The sequence below is a fragment of the Gouania willdenowi genome, chromosome 16 (genome assembly GCF_900634775.1).
Source record: "Gouania willdenowi chromosome 16, fGouWil2.1, whole genome shotgun sequence".
Classification (NCBI taxonomy): domain Eukaryota; kingdom Metazoa; phylum Chordata; class Actinopteri; order Blenniiformes; family Gobiesocidae; genus Gouania; species Gouania willdenowi.
This window is the reverse complement of record NC_041059.1, coordinates 13,514,088-13,533,339: the sequence shown is the minus strand read 5'-3', so window position 1 is coordinate 13,533,339 and position 19,252 is coordinate 13,514,088. Positions and strand designations below refer to the sequence as shown.

General features: G+C 39.0%; 1 protein-coding gene across 4 annotated transcripts in view; it reads right to left on the bottom strand.

Annotated features, from left to right (window-relative positions):
* Nucleotides 1-19,252, bottom strand: part of itga10 (integrin, alpha 10) — a 32,377-nt gene that overhangs the window by 6,632 nt on the left and 6,493 nt on the right. For 2 of the 4 annotated variants that reach the window (XM_028471418.1, XM_028471420.1), the window contains exons 2-16: nt 18,625-18,736; nt 18,379-18,488; nt 18,203-18,291; nt 15,834-15,948; nt 15,605-15,732; nt 13,931-14,079; nt 7,513-7,663; nt 6,006-6,171; nt 5,308-5,381; nt 5,057-5,201; nt 4,517-4,665; nt 3,085-3,516; nt 2,868-2,998; nt 247-413; nt 5-147 (exon numbers count right to left, since the gene is read on the bottom strand). In XM_028471418.1, coding sequence (XP_028327219.1) covers nt 5-147; nt 247-413; nt 2,868-2,998; nt 3,085-3,516; nt 4,517-4,665; nt 5,057-5,201; nt 5,308-5,381; nt 6,006-6,171; nt 7,513-7,663; nt 13,931-14,079; nt 15,605-15,732; nt 15,834-15,948; nt 18,203-18,291; nt 18,379-18,488; nt 18,625-18,736 — 2,261 coding nt within the window. Of the gene's footprint in view, nt 1-4; nt 148-246; nt 414-2,867; nt 2,999-3,084; nt 3,517-4,516; nt 4,666-5,056; nt 5,202-5,307; nt 5,382-6,005; nt 6,172-7,512; nt 7,664-13,930; nt 14,080-15,604; nt 15,733-15,833; nt 15,949-18,202; nt 18,292-18,378; nt 18,489-18,624; nt 18,737-19,252 lie in introns of those variants that run through there. The other 2 variants (XM_028471419.1, XM_028471421.1) reach the window with 2 other exon arrangements.

The window sequence follows — 19,252 nt, the reverse complement described above, 5'->3', positions numbered from 1 at the left end:
TCACATAGACATGGAAGGGTAGATTGTAGCACAGAGTTTTTCCTGTGTGGACTTGGACCAAAAGCTGAGTCTGTCTGTGGGAACTGTCATCAAACAGAGCTCGAGCTGATAACTTCCTGTCATCCAGCATGGCCGATACCAACAAATCTATGGAGGAAACAGAGGATCCAAACAGATGGTGACAGATCTCTCACTTTGGAGAGCAAGAGTGGTACTGATAATATGAGTGAATGAAAGAGCTTCTACCAAAGTTGTTGCTGTGCGATCCTGGGGAACGGGACACGGCGGTGAAACACACGGTGGCGTTCAGACACGCAGAGTCTCTACCTCCCTTCTGACAAGTCTTCTGAATCACATTGATGGAGTGTGGCTGGAATTTCAGACTCACATTGATCTGGACGATACTTCTAGAGCTGAGGACAAGAGCTGCGGTCAGCGAGAAGGCTGGGAGACACACATTCATATGTAAAGGTTCTACACTGGTGGGTCCAGACCTGAAAGTAGTCACAGACCTGTTTTCACTGCTACTTTGGCTTTTAAATGAAAAAGATCCTGTGCTTTTGTTTTAAATGTTTAACTTGCATCTAATTATACCTCTAGAAGGTATTTACTAGGCAAGGCAAATTTATATGTAAAGCACATTTTAGAAACAAGGCAATTCAATGTGCTTGATGACAAAAACATTAGGTCAACAATAAAATGACTAAAACTCTCCCTCTCAGTCAAGCATGAGATAAAAGGAGTGCTTTTAACTTGGATTATTATTATTATAAGACACTGATTATTGTTTTCTCTAGCAGTGTGTTTGAAAGTTAAATGGTGAGTTTTCTTAGCAAAATGTCCGCAATGATCCATGCTATTATGTTAAATGTGTTATACTGTATCTAATTATACTATATTTTGAATAAATGTTTTCTTAAAATGTACTGTTTTGGTCACAGCTTGTTGCACTTCTCTAGTGCAGTGGTTCTCAACCTTTTCAGCCCACGACCCCATAATATAGGTGCCAGAGACCAGGGACCACCACTGTACCTGAAGGTGTTTGAACACAGACATGAACATTCAAGAACAGTCATGTGGAGACAGGGTCATCTATAAGGGGGAATAAAAGGGAGAGCTTTTTGCAGCCTATCCATAAAGTCAGCAAAATTATGGTTCATTGTTCTATGAATCTGCGATAACCACATTTATTTATTTATTTATTTACCTGAATAGTCTCCACTGTTATCCAGAAGGTTTATTGTTGTTTGTTTTAATCAGAAATAAATGGGTTAAAAGTGACCAAAAATGGTGGAAAAGGTGGTGAAATGGATTTTTTTTAAAACCACAGAAATAGGTTAAAATTTGTAAATTGGAGTGGTAAAAAGGGTTGAAAATGTCAATATTGGCTTAAACGTGGCAGAAAAAAGTAGGAACATAATGGGCATGACAAATCGTGAATGTGCAGTAAGTTGACCAAAAAAAAGCATGAAATATGGTGAAAAGAGGTTAAAAGTAACAATAATGAGTCAACATATGTGACATACGGTGGGAAGAGTTAGATTTTGCCCGGCGTTTGACGTCAGCTGCCGGAACTCCTCTCTCCTCCTACCATGGACATAATACACGCCTCCTAGAATGTGAGCTCCTCCTCCTCAAACTATCTTACAGCTAAATCAAACACTGCAGTTTAATATAGAATATATATTATACTTTATTGCCATATATGTAAATGCAAACTGCACTACTGGAAGCCCAAACTGCACTACTTTTTCTGCTGGTTGTGTGCGATCGTTTCGGGAGTCAATGCTCGGAGCCACGGCCCCACTGTTTACACCCATCAGCTGTTAGCACTCCGTGCCAATACCAGCCTGAGCCTATGCAGCGAGACACGACATCCCTCATAAGCTGAGGAGGAATTGGCGGGGATGTGGCGAGCAACGGGGCAAAGCGACGAGCAAATCAGGAGAAGATATCAGCCTCCAATAAAATGGACAAGCTAGCGGCGCTAACTCGGTTGTGGACGGCTTCCAACTTTTATGCGGTGACAGGACGACGGAGAGCGGTAAGCGGAAAGGAGGGGATCTGGCTGTGTTTATAAATGATAGATGGTGGCACATCACCATCAAGGTGCAGTTTTGTAGTTAGGATATTGATGTGTTTGTCCCTGTGTAGGAAGAAGAGGATGATAAAACATTGTCGAACTCAAAATCACAATAGCCGCTTAAATAGCCGTGTGTTTTACTGTAATGTGCAGTGTTTTGGCTGAAAACAATAACAAGAGCGTGTGGAAAAAGATAATCGCTAGTGATCAGCTGTTGTGTAGACACGCCTACTCATTAATATGCTGTAGGCCGCAAATCAGCCCATTTTGAGAATTGCTCTGAAAGTGGCTTTTCAGAGGGCTGAAATTCCAGAAAACAGGCGAGTTTGGGAAAATAAACCTCAAATAATACGTTGTTGAGGTTCTTAGAACAAATGGAGATGGGTGAAAAATACCATACTGGACCTTTCAAGGAGCAAAAATATGGCAAAAAAAGTGAGGAAAATAGGTTAAAGTATGGCAAAAAAGTGAGGAAAATAGGTTAAAATATGGCAAGTTTGGTGTAGTTGCAGGAAAAGGGTAAAAATAAGCAAAAACGGGCTTAAACTGTTCAAGAAATATATTCTTAGTTTTTTAAGGCATCTAGCGACCCTCTCCCAGTGTCTCGTGACCCCAAATGGGGTACCGACCCCAAGGTTGGGGTAGTGCATCTCTTTTTTTAAGATGTAACTTATTATTTTCACTCCTCCCACACTTTATTTTACAAGTTTATTGAATAGGTTGACTTTATTCACATACTGATGCTTCCACTTTTTTCCTATTCACACCAGTGTCCAGTACTCACCTGAGCAGGACGGCACTGCCCTGTGCTCCCACTGCCAAGTCTATCAGGTCATCACCATCCAAGTCCAGCTGAGCACTCACACTGCGGCCAAAATACTTGAGGGAGGGGGAAATGGAATACCCTGCTATACGCTGGGCAGAGACGAAAGGCAAAGTTAAAAACTGATGATTTAATGTGGCCATCGGGCCTATAGTTAGCACAGTAAAGTGGGCTGTACCTGTTTGTAATTGTGAGTGATGTAAATGCCATCTCCATGGTAGACATAAATGGCCCCTCGGTGCTCATCCTCCAGGGGAGCCCCCACCAGTAGATCAGTGAAGCCATCATGGTTGAGGTCTGGAGTGGCTGCCAGTGCATAGCCAAACCTGGCATCCTGAGACTTTTCCTCAGACTTCAAAGTACCATTTAAGATGAAAACCTCCTCCTGGGAAATGAAACAGTAGATGAATGTTTGCTGATGACACAGCAGGAGAAAAGCAGTGTGTAGTTGTGTGTCTTGTCTCACCCCGCTGAGGGTGTAGATGTAGACCCTCCCTGCCTCCTTGTTTCCTGAGCCCAGGAACATCGGTGCAGCTACTAAAAGCACATCAGTGATGCCATCCTGGTCGATGTCAAGTCCACATACTTCACTGCCATAGTAGGAGCCAATCTGTAGAGACACGTGTATTTCATTAGGCTGCCAGTAGGTGGAGACAATACTTTGACACTGAATAAGAAAAAATGAACTACGTCAGTAATTTATTGTCTCCTGCTGCACTGCTCCAAGCCAAGATGCATCACTACTATATATATATATATATCCATCTATAGTTGTACCATATATAGTACTATTAGAGGTGTCCCGATCCGATATTGATATTGGATATCGGTCCGATATCAGCCAGAAAAAGAATATCGTATTTTATTGGACTGCATCTAGAATCTTCGATATATATTATATTTATTCAATTGTAGAATACTGTAGATATTATTTTGAATGTTAAAATTTATATAACCAATTGGTTAATAATAAATGGGTCAGTTTTTCTCATACCAACTGTTGATGACTATTGTTTGAGTAACATCACTTGATCAAGCCTTTTCTAACATTTCACACTACAAAATAATTCATAAAAGTATGTATGATTCGTTCTGATATCGTATTGAATCGATATTGGTATTGGCCAATACTCAAGGCTGCAATATTGGTATCATATCGGAAGTGAAAAAGTTGTATCGAAACATCCCTAAGTGCTATACTACTACCTCTACTACTACTATTATACTACTACTATAAATATTTATATATAGTTGTACTATATATAGTACTATATTAATATCTATTCTATGAAGGGCCGTTGGGAACATTATTCAGAAAAAACACACACACGAAATATATTCTCTCACGCACACATATGAAAGTGCTTATCCACATATGTAGAATCCTGTACGCATATATGTAGAATCCTGCACTCATATATATATATATATATAGAATCCTGCATTTATTTTTAATTGTTATCCAACTCACTTCCCAGATAGGAATTAAGAAAATGATGAGATCCAATGTGCTGAAGAATCACTAGCTCTCCTCAAATGTTTGTTTGTTGAGATAAAAAGATATACAGAGCTGACTAAAACAAATAGTCTCTGATATAAAAAAGGATTACCTGTTCTCCATTCAGAGCCTGCACAATTTCCACTTCACCATCATCACCAAGCTCAAACAGGATGACTTTGCCTTTGTGCTTGAATCTGGGAGCTCCAGCTACATACAGCCTCTTCCAGTCACCAACGACCACAGACGACACCGTATATCCTGGAAACATGAATGCACATTAGCTACTGCAGTTTTTTTCACTTAATCTGCTGTTCAAGCATTTATGAAGCCTTTTTTATGATATATACAGTATGAAAGATGTTTGGCTTTTTAGTTATCTGTATCTACGGTATATATCTGTATCGGTATGTTATTCCAGATTGAAAGTAAACTGATTAGATGATAAAGTCTTTCCCTGAAGGAACATGATAAGCAACGCATGTTGAAAATCAGGGTAAAAATGGGCATCCTTAAATATGCACAGACGTAGGGAAGGGTGATCCTGAAGAGCTACTGTCCTGCATGATTTAGATGTATTCCTGATTTCTTACACTGTTCACCAATGAGTTGTTTCATCGTGCATCTCTGTGGAAGGCCTGTGTGTGATTACCTAAATAAGCAGCATGGTTTTTCAGCTCCAATGGAAACTCGCTCTCAAAGGCCTCCCTGGGTGGCATTATCCGTCCATTGATGCCTTCCTTCAGCACTCCACCGTCCCAGTCATAAGCACCCACCATCCCAAAGAGAATACCATCCTGAATGACAGGGAGTAACAAGCAACACATGATGCTCAATTGAGTTTTTGGCTTGTATTGTAATGTGTGATATACTAAAAAAAAAACACACAAAACATGAACCTACATCCAGCGTGTGAGTGGAGAAGCCAATCTGAGACATCTCCATGTGGAATGAGCTCTGGTTGTAGCCCAGTGTGCCTATAGGAAGTAAGCAGTCAGCATTTTAGCGTCCTTTACATCTTTTCTTCTTTCCTGTTCCTTTCTTTGACTGAGCATCATTAGTGCCCTCACTTGTGCCGAAAACTCCAGGTGGCAGTGTTTTCTTTGCTCAAGTCCCTTCCTCTCTGATTCATCTGAACATTAAAGGAGGGCAGCCTTCTTTTCAAGTTCCTGCGAATGCTATGAGCGCTCCCTTCATATTGTTGTTTCTGGCACATCCTCTGTAACTCTTTCCTTAGTTTTATTTACATTTAACAGGTTGAAAAATCTAAACACTTGATCTTTATTAAAATATGCAAGTGGTTTTAGTTTTAGAGTAGATGATAAACATCTGGTTGATGTTTCTTCATTCTTGGATGATGGAAAACTGTAAAACACTTTTACATTACTCAGGAAATATATACAAAACTATTTGATGAAGTTTAAATATTCTTTTTTTCTGTGCTAAAAATCTGACATCAGATGCATGGAACCACATTAGTATTTTAGCAAAAAATACCTTAAATGAAGATAAATGTAGGTTGAAATTCAGACTCTCTGACAAGAATACCTTGATCGAGTTCATTAAATGCCAAATACAGCTTTCCTTCTCTATATAGTCACCTTCTAGAGTGAAGATGCGATCGCCCAGAGCATCCACAATGTCGTTAAGCGCAGCTTCATCAGTCACGTTAAAAAAATACTTGTCGTCCGGGTCACTGGCGATGTACTTGATTTCATTGATGAATGTCTCAGGATCCTGCTGTCTTCGAATGTAATGACCCAATACCTGAGGAACAGTGCGGTGGAGAAAAAAGCAGGACAGAAAATCTCAATAGAAATAACAGGAGACTGGAGGGAGAAAAAAGGGTGTGTCTAAGTGAAACTGAAAAATAATTGATACAAGTATGGAAGTAAATCTGTGCCATCGGATAAGCTATACTTCAAGAAAGCACACGCTTCTGTATTTCATTTGTATTTGAGCTCAACATCTAAAGGCAACAAAAATAACTTAAATACATTAAGGAAACTTAAAAACATATAAGGGATAATTATACAACAAAAGCACAGGAAAAGAGATGATGGACTGCAGCAAAAAGAGCTTAAGGCCAAACACAGAGAGTACAAATGAGAAATTCCGTCAGAGAAACCAAACTCTAAAAATCTCCCTGTGACCCTGGCTGCCAAGAAAACTGAGGAAATCCTCTGTTTTTGAAAGGCAGGGTGGAGTAAGGCATAATGTGCACTGTCAAGACAATTTACATTTAAATATGAACATTAAGGTCGAACAGAAGTCACGAAAAGTGGAACTGCAGCTGCAAAATATAAAAAAAAACATGGGATAAAAGACGATGTCCTGTACTATAAAGTACATGTTAATGTATGTATTTGGAATGTCCAGACATTTAACTGTATGTGGTAAAAGCCTTAAAGCTGCAGTTGTGCGGTCTACAGTGAGAGTGCATGTTGCACATACATAAACAAAAAAATATTCATCTATTTTATTAGCTTATTTTAGAAGCTATTTGTGGGTAGGCAAACTTTGCTCTGGCCAAACGTCTGTTTGACTCCCTTCAAGTTTATTTAAGCAACAATTTCTTTAAGTTACTCAAAATCCCTTAATTCACATTGTCCGGAGGAGATGAATTGATGCTGCCTGATAGTCTAATCACAAAGACAAGATTTTTGATCCCTGTAGAGAAACAAACCCTACACTACAAGTACTAATTTATTGTTAGAGCTATCCACCAGACATTCATTTCACTTCATTCTGGTGTCCACTGTGGAGGTTTTCCCTCATGTTTGATTAGAGCTTTTCTTTTCTGTGGTTCTGCTGGAGTCTCCAGGTTCCTTTGGCTGTGCTGTGGTTTAGGGAGGGTCTGCTACCAACTCTGCCTTGAGAATTAGTCTGTGTCTGACATAGTAACCACTCTCGATGCCACCCCTCGGTGTGTTTCTCTGCGCTAAGGAGGTCGGGTGGAGCCTCGGTCAGCTATTTTAAACCCAAAGGGTTCATTTGTTAACTTGGAGATGTTATTTTTGAGGGAGTGCTGAGTTTATGGTCATTGTACCGCTTTCCCCAAAAGGAAAGAGATCTGTCTGGGATCTTCTGACTGGAGAATGCACTCACAGCGATGGCATATCTGGTGATGTTTCGGGTCTCGCACTCCTCGAGAGCATCTGGCAGCTCCTCACCGTCATGTGATTCACCATCTGTCACGACAATCATCACCTTGGTGGCACCTTCCCTTGCTCCACGCTCAGCACTGAATGCTTCTGTGCTGCAAACATAAAAAGAGAAAGAAAAGGCTGAAAATGCCACGGTGACTTGGCTGAATTATTAGTGAGGATGCCTCCTGCATCCTCATTATTGTTATCCGTTTATTTCTTCCGTTACAGAATTTCGGCGCGTTTCAACTCCTTCAGCGTTTGATTGATTTTGACAATTTGTTTGTTCAAAAATTTCTCCATTCATTTCGATTGGGAGTTTTAACGATTTAAGACTAAACGACTTCAACTTTGAACTTCAGCCGTTAGGCCATTCTTCAACGGATTTCATCCATTCAACTTTTAAAATGTCCAACTGTCTGTTGTCTTTCAAACGTAATATTCACCATTTCTCCACCTTCAACTGTTATTGATCTACAGCCCTTCAACTGCAGTGAGTTTTCAGCTCCGATTCCAATTTTGGTCCAATTTTTACATAAAAATCTTTGTGAACAAATTGTCATAACTTCCAAAAAATTCAACTCAGAGTTCTAATTTTCTCAAAAGTAGTAGGTATATCCGTCTAGCCACTCACAATACCACAATTTTAGTGATAGGTGAATTGGTTTTTTAAATGTCAAGCCTTAAGTGGACCTAATCCCACAAATCTGCAGGCTCTTTTGCATTGGAGATTTGACAGGCTGCTCCTTAAAATGGTAATGCTAAGCTAATGATAGAAAATGCTATTGTTAATGCTAGGCTAATGCTGTGTTCAATGACATGGGCCAGCACCTCTATCCTCACTTGCATTTTCTTAAGGAAATGCAAGTATTCTAGTTATATTTCAACTTACATATTTATAATTTGCAGAAAAACACTGGTATAATGAATTTAGGCTTGATTTTATTAAGCTACCAATTAATAAATAGCAGCTCAAACACCATGCAGCCTTTATGCAGCTCTACTTTGTCTTGCTTGACTCACTTTGGTTACCGGACGGCGGACGCAGTAAACATTTGTCATTGTACTCAACAATCGCATCTGTGCATCGCCATCCGGATGTGCCATGATGACACAGAGAAGAAACCAAACCTAAATCACAAACACACCAACGCACTTGGGCCGCACCCTGGTCGTCTGCACAAAAACTCGTCCTCTGTGAGAATGACTGCGAGCGCTGAATACGACTGGTGAGCCTCAAACCAACATTCTCTCACACACACACACACACACACACACACGCACACACACGCACACACACACACACACACACACAGCAGCAGCACCACCAATAGTCAATGCTGGTTAACTCCAGCCTTTTCTTAAATAGAACATTGCGGTCAGCCAAAAGAGAGTCAAAGTTAAAAACAACAATTTCCCTCATGCAGGCTGCAAATTACACAGGGTGCTGGGAAAGAGAGGAGAAACAGGAAAACAGAGTGAAGATTAGGATCAAACAAACAAATGAGAGGAAAAAAAAGGATCAAACTAATGAGAAAGCTGACTTATGGAGTGAGAAAAAAGCCTTTAATAGGTGAAAGTATCTGGGAAATTTAATATAAAAAGCTAATAAAGAGATAAAAGAAGTCAAAGAAGGAAAAGAGACCAAAATCCCAGTACTATGAAGTCATGAAATTCTCGACTCAATGTGTTCATAAATATTTAAACGTTTGTGACTTACGCTGGAATTGCAGAGGGTGGTGGAAAACAAAAAGAAAAATGACAATAAAAACAACACATAAAGGCAGTTAAAGAACAAATAGAAAAAGATGACAGGAAACAGTGAAATATACTAGAGACAAGTCAATAAAGAAGATGAAAGAGCAGGGAAAGTGAGTGCAGCTAATTGGCAGAGCCTGGACATATTTACTAGCTTTTTTTTTTATGGAGTCACAGCAGTGGCGTAATGACACAGCACAGCGGTTTGTGTGTGTGGCTCTTTATGTGGATGTGTGTGAGAAAAGCATCTCAGACGGGTGGAGCGATACTAAAATCAGATGCTGTTCAAATCGTTTCATGTTAATAAAGCAATCACCCAGTCTGCATTCAAATTGCACCCTGTCGGCTATTATTGTCCTTTTACATCAACAACAAACTGCTCTTAAACAACCTAAAGTGCTGCAGTGTATGAATACAATACAACACAGTTGGCTGACATTTGCACTTTTTGGTACCAACATGAACAGTGCAACAGTCTAAAAGCATTACAAATGAATCAACTGTGAGTAATGCTTAGAGTGCTGACCACAGAGCTGTGTTCAGGTTCAGCTGAAGGCCGTCATGGTGCATCACCAGCCTGCCAATCAGCTTTGCTTGTTAATAGTTGGAAACATTGACATGATGGAAGCCTTTGACACTATAGAATAAGAGCCCCAGGCCCAATGTTATCATCATTAACTCTATTCCCACGTGTACACATACCTGCTGTTCTCTAAGGGGCTGAAAAACAAACAAGGATTTGTCTATTTCAAGGCCTCTGTTTTTACAATTGACCATGAATATATAAATCAGAGTTTGAAATCAGCATTAAAATTATTTGAAAACTCCCTCTCAGTCATAAACCGTAAAGAAAAGGAGAGCTTTTAACTTGGATTTGCTGGCTGTTTGCTCCACTCATTTGCAGCATAACAACCAAAAGTGGCTTCACCAGGTTTGCTGTGATCTCTGGGCTGCACTGTCTGACCTGTGTCCATAGAACTGGGTTTGTACCGAACTGAAGAGCAAATTAAAATGAATCATCCTGAATAGGTAATAATGTAGTTTGTTGTCTCTTTGATAAAGTGAAAGCTATTTTAGCGAGGAGATGGAGGTAAAGGTTACGTTTATAACAAGGCCAAGGTGAGGACAAAAGTCAAAGGTCAAACATGCAGAAATGAAGGTCAGAACCAGGGTTAGTGGTACGGTATCTAAAAACATTGACGTAGAAAGGAGGTTGTGAGTGGGGGGGGGGGGGGGGGGGCGTATTATCCCAAGGTAAATTGGTACATATATCAACTTACGTGAGTTGTACATAATTGTTTTACCTAACCGTATGTGTTATGGAATAAGTAATAATGATTTTAAGTTGTAGCACTTTTGATCAGACTTTTAACTCACGATCAAGTGCACACAAACAAATAATAAAAAGTCTGCACCACATGGTGACTTCTTATTCAATGGATCACAAATTGTGGCAAATAGCCGTGAGGGTGATTTGTTACAATATCAACCAATTTATATATAATAAAAGTCTTTAAAAAAAGCCACTGATATTTCAGTGCAGAAAAATACTCAATTTAAAACAATATCAAATTGTTGATTAACTTACACTTGGGCTAGAGTTTTATTTATAATTGGTGTAGGACTACCCGGGATCTGACATATGACATCCCACCTACTCTTATTTTTGAAGGTCACGCCCCCATATGCCCCTGTCTCCTTTTACGGCCTATGAAGAATATATGAAAGCTTGAATACACATACAGTATTTCACGTTGAGTGTGTATGCGTGCGTGCATGCGTGCGTGTGTGTGTTTTGACAGCTGCACTGGGACCACTTTGGCCCACCAGCTTCAGTCCGGCCCCACCTGCAGCCGTGCTGAGCCAGCAGCCTAACGGTGGCTCAGCTCAGCTAATCTCACTGCTTTTCAGCACGTCTGTTTTCCTGCTGGTGGCACTCTGGATATCTGTCCATCTGTGCATGTAGGAGTAACGATGTCAAAGTTCGAAAAAGTCTATAGTGCATGTTTTTGTCATAAATGTACAAGTTTAATTTTCTAAATTCAGTTGTTAGACTGCATGGGAGAATAATAAAGGGTGAGGGTGTGAAATTAAGTTGTCTGGATTAGTCATCAACAGTGTTTTATAGCTGCTGTCATCTAATATTACTTGCTGTTTAACTTTCACCGAATCCTTTACAAGTCACTTATAAACATTCTTCCAGTTTTAACACCTGAATTTACCAGAAATCAGGTATTTATGTGTGCAGGGACGTGCATGGGTGTGTGAGTGCGTGTGTGAGTGGAATGGCATCTGTGATTGGCTGTGGTTGCCTTCATGTGGCTCCATGCAATTGTGTGTATGAGTAGTCCAGTGCATGTGCACGAGTGTGCAAGCAAGTCTGTCTAGAAGACAAATACTGATCTATGACATCCAACCCAAAATGGTTTGTGGTTGGCCACACATTAGGTCAAGTCAGGGTGTGGTGCAGCATGTGGATAACTTTAATGAAGCTGGAATTTTATTCTGAAAAGAAAGAGATATTTTAGGACTTTGAAACCAAACCTTAGCCAATTGGGGTGTGTTTATAGGGTTGGGTGGAGGCAACCCCAGCATACCTCTACTTTGAATCAGTGACATAGATGTATGATACAGATGGTCTTAGCACTTTAATTAGGCTTTATTTGGTGCCAATATTGACTGAATAATGATTCAACTGCACAGCACAATTTTGCAGTGTTGGCACTATTCAAAATACTAGTGAGAAAGTCCTGCATGGGTTAAACTAACTGGATGGACTTATAAGTAGGGGTGTCCCAATTAGATATCGATATCGGATATCGGTCCGATATCAGCCTGAAAACGAATATCGGATCAAATTTCCGATTTATTTATTTTTTTTGGCAATTTTTTATTTTATTCAATTGTAGAATACTGTAAATATTATGTTAAAGGTTAAAATGTATGTTTAACAATTGGTTAATAATAAATGGGTCAGTTTTTGTCATACCTACTGTTGCTGACTATTGTTCTCTGTTTGAGTAACATCACATGATCAAGCCTTTTCTAACATTCCACACAACAACAACAAAAAGTAATAAGTATGTATGATTCATGCTGATATTGTATCGGATCAATATCGGTATCGGCTGCAATATCGGTATCATATCGGGAATACTTATAATACTCATAAGATTACATGTGGAGTTTTATAAACATTTTCACAGGATTTCGGAAAGATTGAGAGTTCTGTGAGCCCTGAGAAATATTGTTTTAATTCTATAATAATTTATTTATTTGGAGGGGCTGATATATCTATCTACAACTGAATAAGTTGGTAATTTACACAACTATTAATTTATTTTGCTGTCATTTTTAATTTCGCAGGACAAAATGGATGCTCTAAAGGGCCGGATTCTGCCCCGAGTCTTAAATTGGATACATTTCTATAGATTATAAATTCCATTAAAATATTTTACACAAATCTCACTGTCCATGCATGATATTGAAGTAAAAAAAAATCATACACAGCAAAAGCATGAACATGAATATAACAAAGAGTGTCAAGAAACAAAGTGACGACAGTTGAGGTTTGAAATCTTCCCAAAATAAGCAAGAAGAAGGAAAATTAAAATTTTATATAACTCTGAATCCTGAATAAAATGAGGCATCCTTTGAAAACAATTGCGTTATTTGAACAGTGTTCATTCACATTGTTTTCACCACAAAAAGTCTTGTAGTCCAGGCAGCCAAACATATGTTTGTATGTTTTAGAATGGATGTGTGCATACACACTGTGCATTCAGAGAGTGCAAACCTCCAGTTATCTGGATCAGTGACCCTGATCACTCACACCATACAGGCTCATAAGAAATGTCTCTATCCATTAATACCGATACAGAAGATCCAAATGTATTGGCAACTTAGTTTTTTCGAAATATTGCGATGAAATGTGCAATCCGGATGAAACTTTTTGGGGTAGTTGTGGAACCAACCCAACATAATTGAGACAAATTTCATAAGGATAATTTTATTACAAACAATATATGAAAATTCAATATCCATTAGGTACTTTTGATGTAATACTGCTAACAGGCAAAAAAATTGGCAAAGATTAAAAAAAATCACACAGATGTGGCAACATTAATTTATGCTTTCTTAAAGCTTGCAACGCCTTTGAAAGCATACTAGTTAAGATTTTAATAAAAAATAATAATAGGCATAAATACATTTCTAATGTGCAAATCAAAAAGCTCACAGGAAACATGTGATCAGCTAACATAGTAGGTCAGCTGACAGTTGTGTATTAGTGGGCGAGATAGTTGGAAGCTACATTAGCAATCCTTTACCAGATTGTCTGCATTACTTGCATCTTCCCAGCTGTCTTATGACCATATATTTATCACTTTGGCCCTTACTGACTGTAAGAGGATCTCTGAACATCTTTGGGGAAAATGCTAAGCTTTAAGAGTGTTTTGAAACATTATACTAACAACCCAGTAATGGCTCAAGATGTGCACTTGGAAGAACAATAACTGCACCTGGTAAAGTGGTTAAACAGGAAGGTTTCCAAACTGCCAAGTGAGTAGAGCAGGCTCTTAAGTAAAGATTGATAATCCAGGAAAAGTGGTTGACAGCCCTACCAGGCCATGTGGATGGCATATGCAGTGCGTGTCTCTCTCCCCTCCTGTCGGCTAATGTTCATGGACGCTTCCACCACCTGCTGTGTGGTCTGGTAGTCTTTCAGAGACCACTCGTGAACTGCTACCTCGCCATACTGGAGTATGCCAACCTAAACGTACCGCACAGACACAAACATACATTTACACACATTGCTTTGCAACAATGCTGCAGGTTCATTCTAAGGCTGGCCCATATTTGTGTAAATGAACATCGATACTTTTAATGCTTGAGGTGGAGTATCTCTTTAAACTCAAATTCTTTCTAAGAAGCAAACTGTGCGTAGAGGGAATTTTTAAATTCATTCAAAAACCAGAGGTATTTCCTGTTCACCTCACATTGCCTGCTTTCCCTTATACCCCACCACTCTCACAGTTTATAGTTTAGTCCCCACTCACTCCTCTGGTTGTTTGGCTTAGGATACCCCCCAAATTTCATTCCATGGAACCTCAAGTCAGCGATGATCCTGTCCCTTTATATTACATCAACAATTTCCCTACTTACATATTGTAACCGTATAAGTCACATGTGCTTTTTCTCACTTAAAGAGTAGCTAAACCCCAAAAACCACTTTTTTCTGCTGAAGACACATGTATTTGGGTATAAAGGATCCTGGTCCAACTATCGATAGTTTAGTCAAAGTATTTCAATTCTGTTTGTTGTTTGTTTGTAAAATGTCATAGTGGCTGCCCTCTATGGGTTGAAACCCTACTATTACAATTGATTTTTAATTTTGGCTGGGAACAAGATCATGTGATGTTTTGGGATCATCTTGCGTCACAAACAAGCGGTGTTAGCCCCGCCCCTTTTATAAAAACTAGCATGTGGTGAGCAGTTTGGATTAAAAGAAGAATGAATAGAGAGGTATACTGAGTAATGAGTAGCTAGTTAACATAGCATAGATTGTTCATTTGAGATTTCATAGTATAGAGTGTTTCTTAAGGCTTTTTTTCAATAGTTGTACTCAGATTCAGCTCAAATTGTGCAACTCATTTGCAGAGTCCGAATATGCACAGCTCACTATTCATGTTCTCGCACTGTACGTCCATTCACGACATGTCAGGGTCTTGTTTCTGGAAATGCAATGTAAAAATTAGAAGAAGACGAACTCTGAAGCATCGCCATTAAAACAGATAAGAAGAAGAACCAGGAAGTGGAGAGACCCTCGCGAATCTCAGCAAAAAGAGCTTCAAAAAAGAAAAAGCGGCAATGTGATGGAACAGAAATTGGCTGGACAGACGTGGACAGTACGGTCCGTCAATTTGAAAGCGATCTTATCGTGTTCGCCCATGCGCAGTGTGAGAGTTTGAGGTAACAGTGCGATAACCTCACGAGCGGTGACAAGGTTTGATTTTCTTGTGACCATACGCTTGCTGATCGGGATCTGGTTGTGAGGTGTTAATTGCTTCTTGTGACCCCATGTATACTACACTCAGCCCGATCCCAAAAATTGATGCACAAGAAAAAAAAAACGGCTCAAAATCGCATAGTGTATGCCCGCCTTTAACTTTAACCCCACGCATAATCAAGGCATTTTTTGTATTTCCCTCCTAGTAGGGGGTCAGAAGAAAGCAAGGGTTTAGTTGCTCTTTAAGGAACAAGAGATTACTTGCGGTGTGTCTCTCTGAGCGCCCTACCTGCATCTGGTCAGGGCTGATGTGAAACTTGCTGAGGATGTTACTGAGGAAGTTCTGGACCTCATACCAGGGGTAGATACTGTTGGAGCCATCAAGCACAATCACAATGTCCATGTATGTGGAGCACCCTGCCAAAAGTCAGAGTTTACAACAGGGTTGGGACTGTAATAAGCTTTTCTTTGCATTCGTATGTGTTTCTATTTTTGTGGGCAAGAAAATATGTGGTTACGTTGTGCTGTTGGAGCGATGGTCTCTCTCGGTTCCAGGTCATCACTGACCGAGGCACAGATCCCAGTGCTGAACATAGACGTGCCGCACTCTTGTGACCACAACGGCGCACATGCCTGTTGAACAGAAATACCCACACTGGTGTTTATCAAATTCATTATCACATGTACACCCACACACAAGCAGCACTATATTAGGGCATGCTCAGAACAAAAAGCAAACAGGACAAAAGTGAGAATAAATAATGGAAAAACTACAGTGGTGTGGTTTGGAGGACAGGAAAATGAAACAGAGGCATACAGAGGCTGAGACTATTGTTGATATGCTGGCAGTCACTGTTGTCATGAGTGGTTTCACAGAGCTGGAACTAAAAATCCCTCAGGAAAATTCAATCTGGCTCTTCTGAATGTAGGCTGGATGAGGATGGGGATTGGGGGGCATCCTATAAAAATATTCCCTCAAAGCTGCAAGTTATTCATCTTTCATTCCAAGAGGAGGGAACATGGGAGAAGGCGAATAAAAGAGGAAAAACTCAAGCATATCATAGAAAGGAACAAAAGAGGCAGAATAACTAAAGGGGAAGTAAGGGTGGAACTAGAGCAAGTGAATGTATACACGTTTTTACTTGCCCTGTTATTAAATGGACGTCTTTCTCCTCAGACAGGCGGAGGAGAAAAGTTTGAGCGAAAGATAGATGGAAGCAAACGAGAGTGTGAGAAGATGGAGGAATGTGAGAGAGGTGATATGGCTTTAGTAAGGTCTGTCATTAACCAAAGGCCGGAGAAGCATTCCGATCCTTTTAAAAACCTGACCACTAGTCTTAACATAAACACACGCATGCACGCTTGCATGGTGCAATTCACTGCCCACATTATAGAAGCATTGTAGAAACACACACATTGTAGAAACACACACATTGTAGAAACACACACATTATTGAAACACGTTATAGAAGCATACACATTGAAAACACACAATATAAAAACACACACATTATAAAAACACACAAATTATAGAAACACACATTATAAAAACACACAAATTATAGAAACACACAATATAAAAACACACAAATTATAAAAACACACACATTATAGAAACACACATTATCGAAACACACAAATTATAAAAACACACACATTATAGAAACACACATTATAAAAACACACACATTATAACAACACACAAATTATAAAAACACACACATTATAGAAACACACACACTATAGAAACACACATTATAAAAACACACAAATTATAAAAACACACACATTATAGAAAAACACACATTATAAAAACACACAAATTATAAAAACACACAAATTATAAAAACACACACATTATAGAAACACACACATTATAGAAACACACATAAAAAACACAGAAATTATAAAAACACACACATTATAGAAAAACACACATTATAAAAACACACACATTATAGAAACACACACACTATAGAAACACACATTATAAAAACACACAAATTATAAAAACACACACATTATAGAAACACACATAAAAACACACAAATTATAAAAACACACACATTATAGAAAAACACACATTATAAAAACACACATATTATAAAAACACACACTGCTCAATAAATAAGAGGTGAATCACCCAATGTCCCAAAAGCCTCAAAACAGCAGAAACTGTTTAGGGCGTCACAGTTAAAAGTTTCAGAAATCCATATTTGAAGCATAAAACTCAAAATGACAAATTATACTATACACCAAACAACATTGATTTAATTTTGACAAACCACACACCATCAGTATTCGGTCAGCATGACTAACCGATGTAAGCACAAAAACAAACCGTCGCTCTGCGAACTCGTGGTTTGACCATCGCCATGCAGCTGTAGGAAATCTAAGCAGACTTTACAAATGCAAACAGACACTACTGAAGCATGTTTTTTTTAATTTTCTGCTTGGATTCCTTTCAATAATAACTTCTGCTATTTTGCATGATTATAAACATACAAGTACATTTGTAAAGTTTGGATTTGTAAAATTGACAGCTTAGTTTATATGGGCATGGGAATTTACTAACCCGACAGCACTTGTACAGTATCCCTTACATTTCTTACTTATTTACTACTAGAATAAAAAAAATGTATAGGTCGACGGCACAGCTCTCAGTAAATAATAAACAATGCACAGCAATACCATATAAGACAAGCAATATAACACAATGATATTTTCAAATAATAAAAAAAGACTGGATGTTGTCATTAGTGCTGTGCATTTCTTTGTTTAAAAGCCCCTGTGTGTATTGTATTAATTAGAACATAGCTACATAAACAACTTATTCATTCGATGGTTAGATCTGATAAATATGAGTTCAAAAACCCAAACCACATACCAGGAAGCCATCTGGATAATCTGGCGTGAGTGTCATTCCCAAGTGGGAATTCCTCAGGTTCTTAGAGACATTCTGGAGAGCCGTCTCACCTGAGACAAAGAAATAGGTGAGATCAGACCTGAGGTGTCACATCTGAGTTCTATATATTTATATAAGTGAGGTGAATGCTTCTCTACCTAAATTCACTTTGCTGCAGCTTGAATTCCTTTCCGCTCCCACAGTGCACCTGTACACGTCTCCTTTCCTGTTGTTTGGCGGTCCATCCCATGGGGCACCAACCAGCATCCTTCATCAGGGAAGCAGTCCATCATTTATTAACGCAATGTCATCCAACTTGGTAGTGTATATATGACACGATGTAAACATGCGTCTTGTCCTTTTTGTCTTCCCGACACACAAAGTACATGCACACACAAACTTACGATTTCTCTCCGCCTGCATCATGTTGTAGGACAGAGAATCCAAACAAAGCATCTTCTGGTCCGGTGAATATTCGGGGATGCTTTACATCTATATTGAAACACTGACACATTTCTGAAAGACAGCAAAACAACAGTTTATCACACAAACATCAGACACAAAGAACTACACTTTTACATGTCTGATAGGCACTCTGACATTTGCCATAGTCAGATAAAAACAAAGTCTTTTCTTAAAAAAGTAAGTGCTGTTACAATAATAGTGTAGTGTAGTTGGAAATCCTAATGTACATTATGCTTTGATACATTCTGATATGAACAAAAATCCCCATTGTGGGACTAATAAAGTACTTATTTTATTTGAACAGATTTCGAGGTCATGCTTGACGAAAAATAAATGGATGACTGGGAATAGAAATACACAAAATGAGTCAAACTGCACAGTTAGATTAATATTTCAGTGTGATTGTTTTTTTTTCACCTTGCCAATTTGGAACAGTGATGTGTGATCGAGAACGTAGCTTACATGATGGATTCACCGAATGACCAGAGTCAAACTCGGAGGCAAAAAAGGGATTTCAGTCCGACAGGAAGTAGAGAAGGGAAGAAGCAAAGCGGGGAAGGGTGTGGG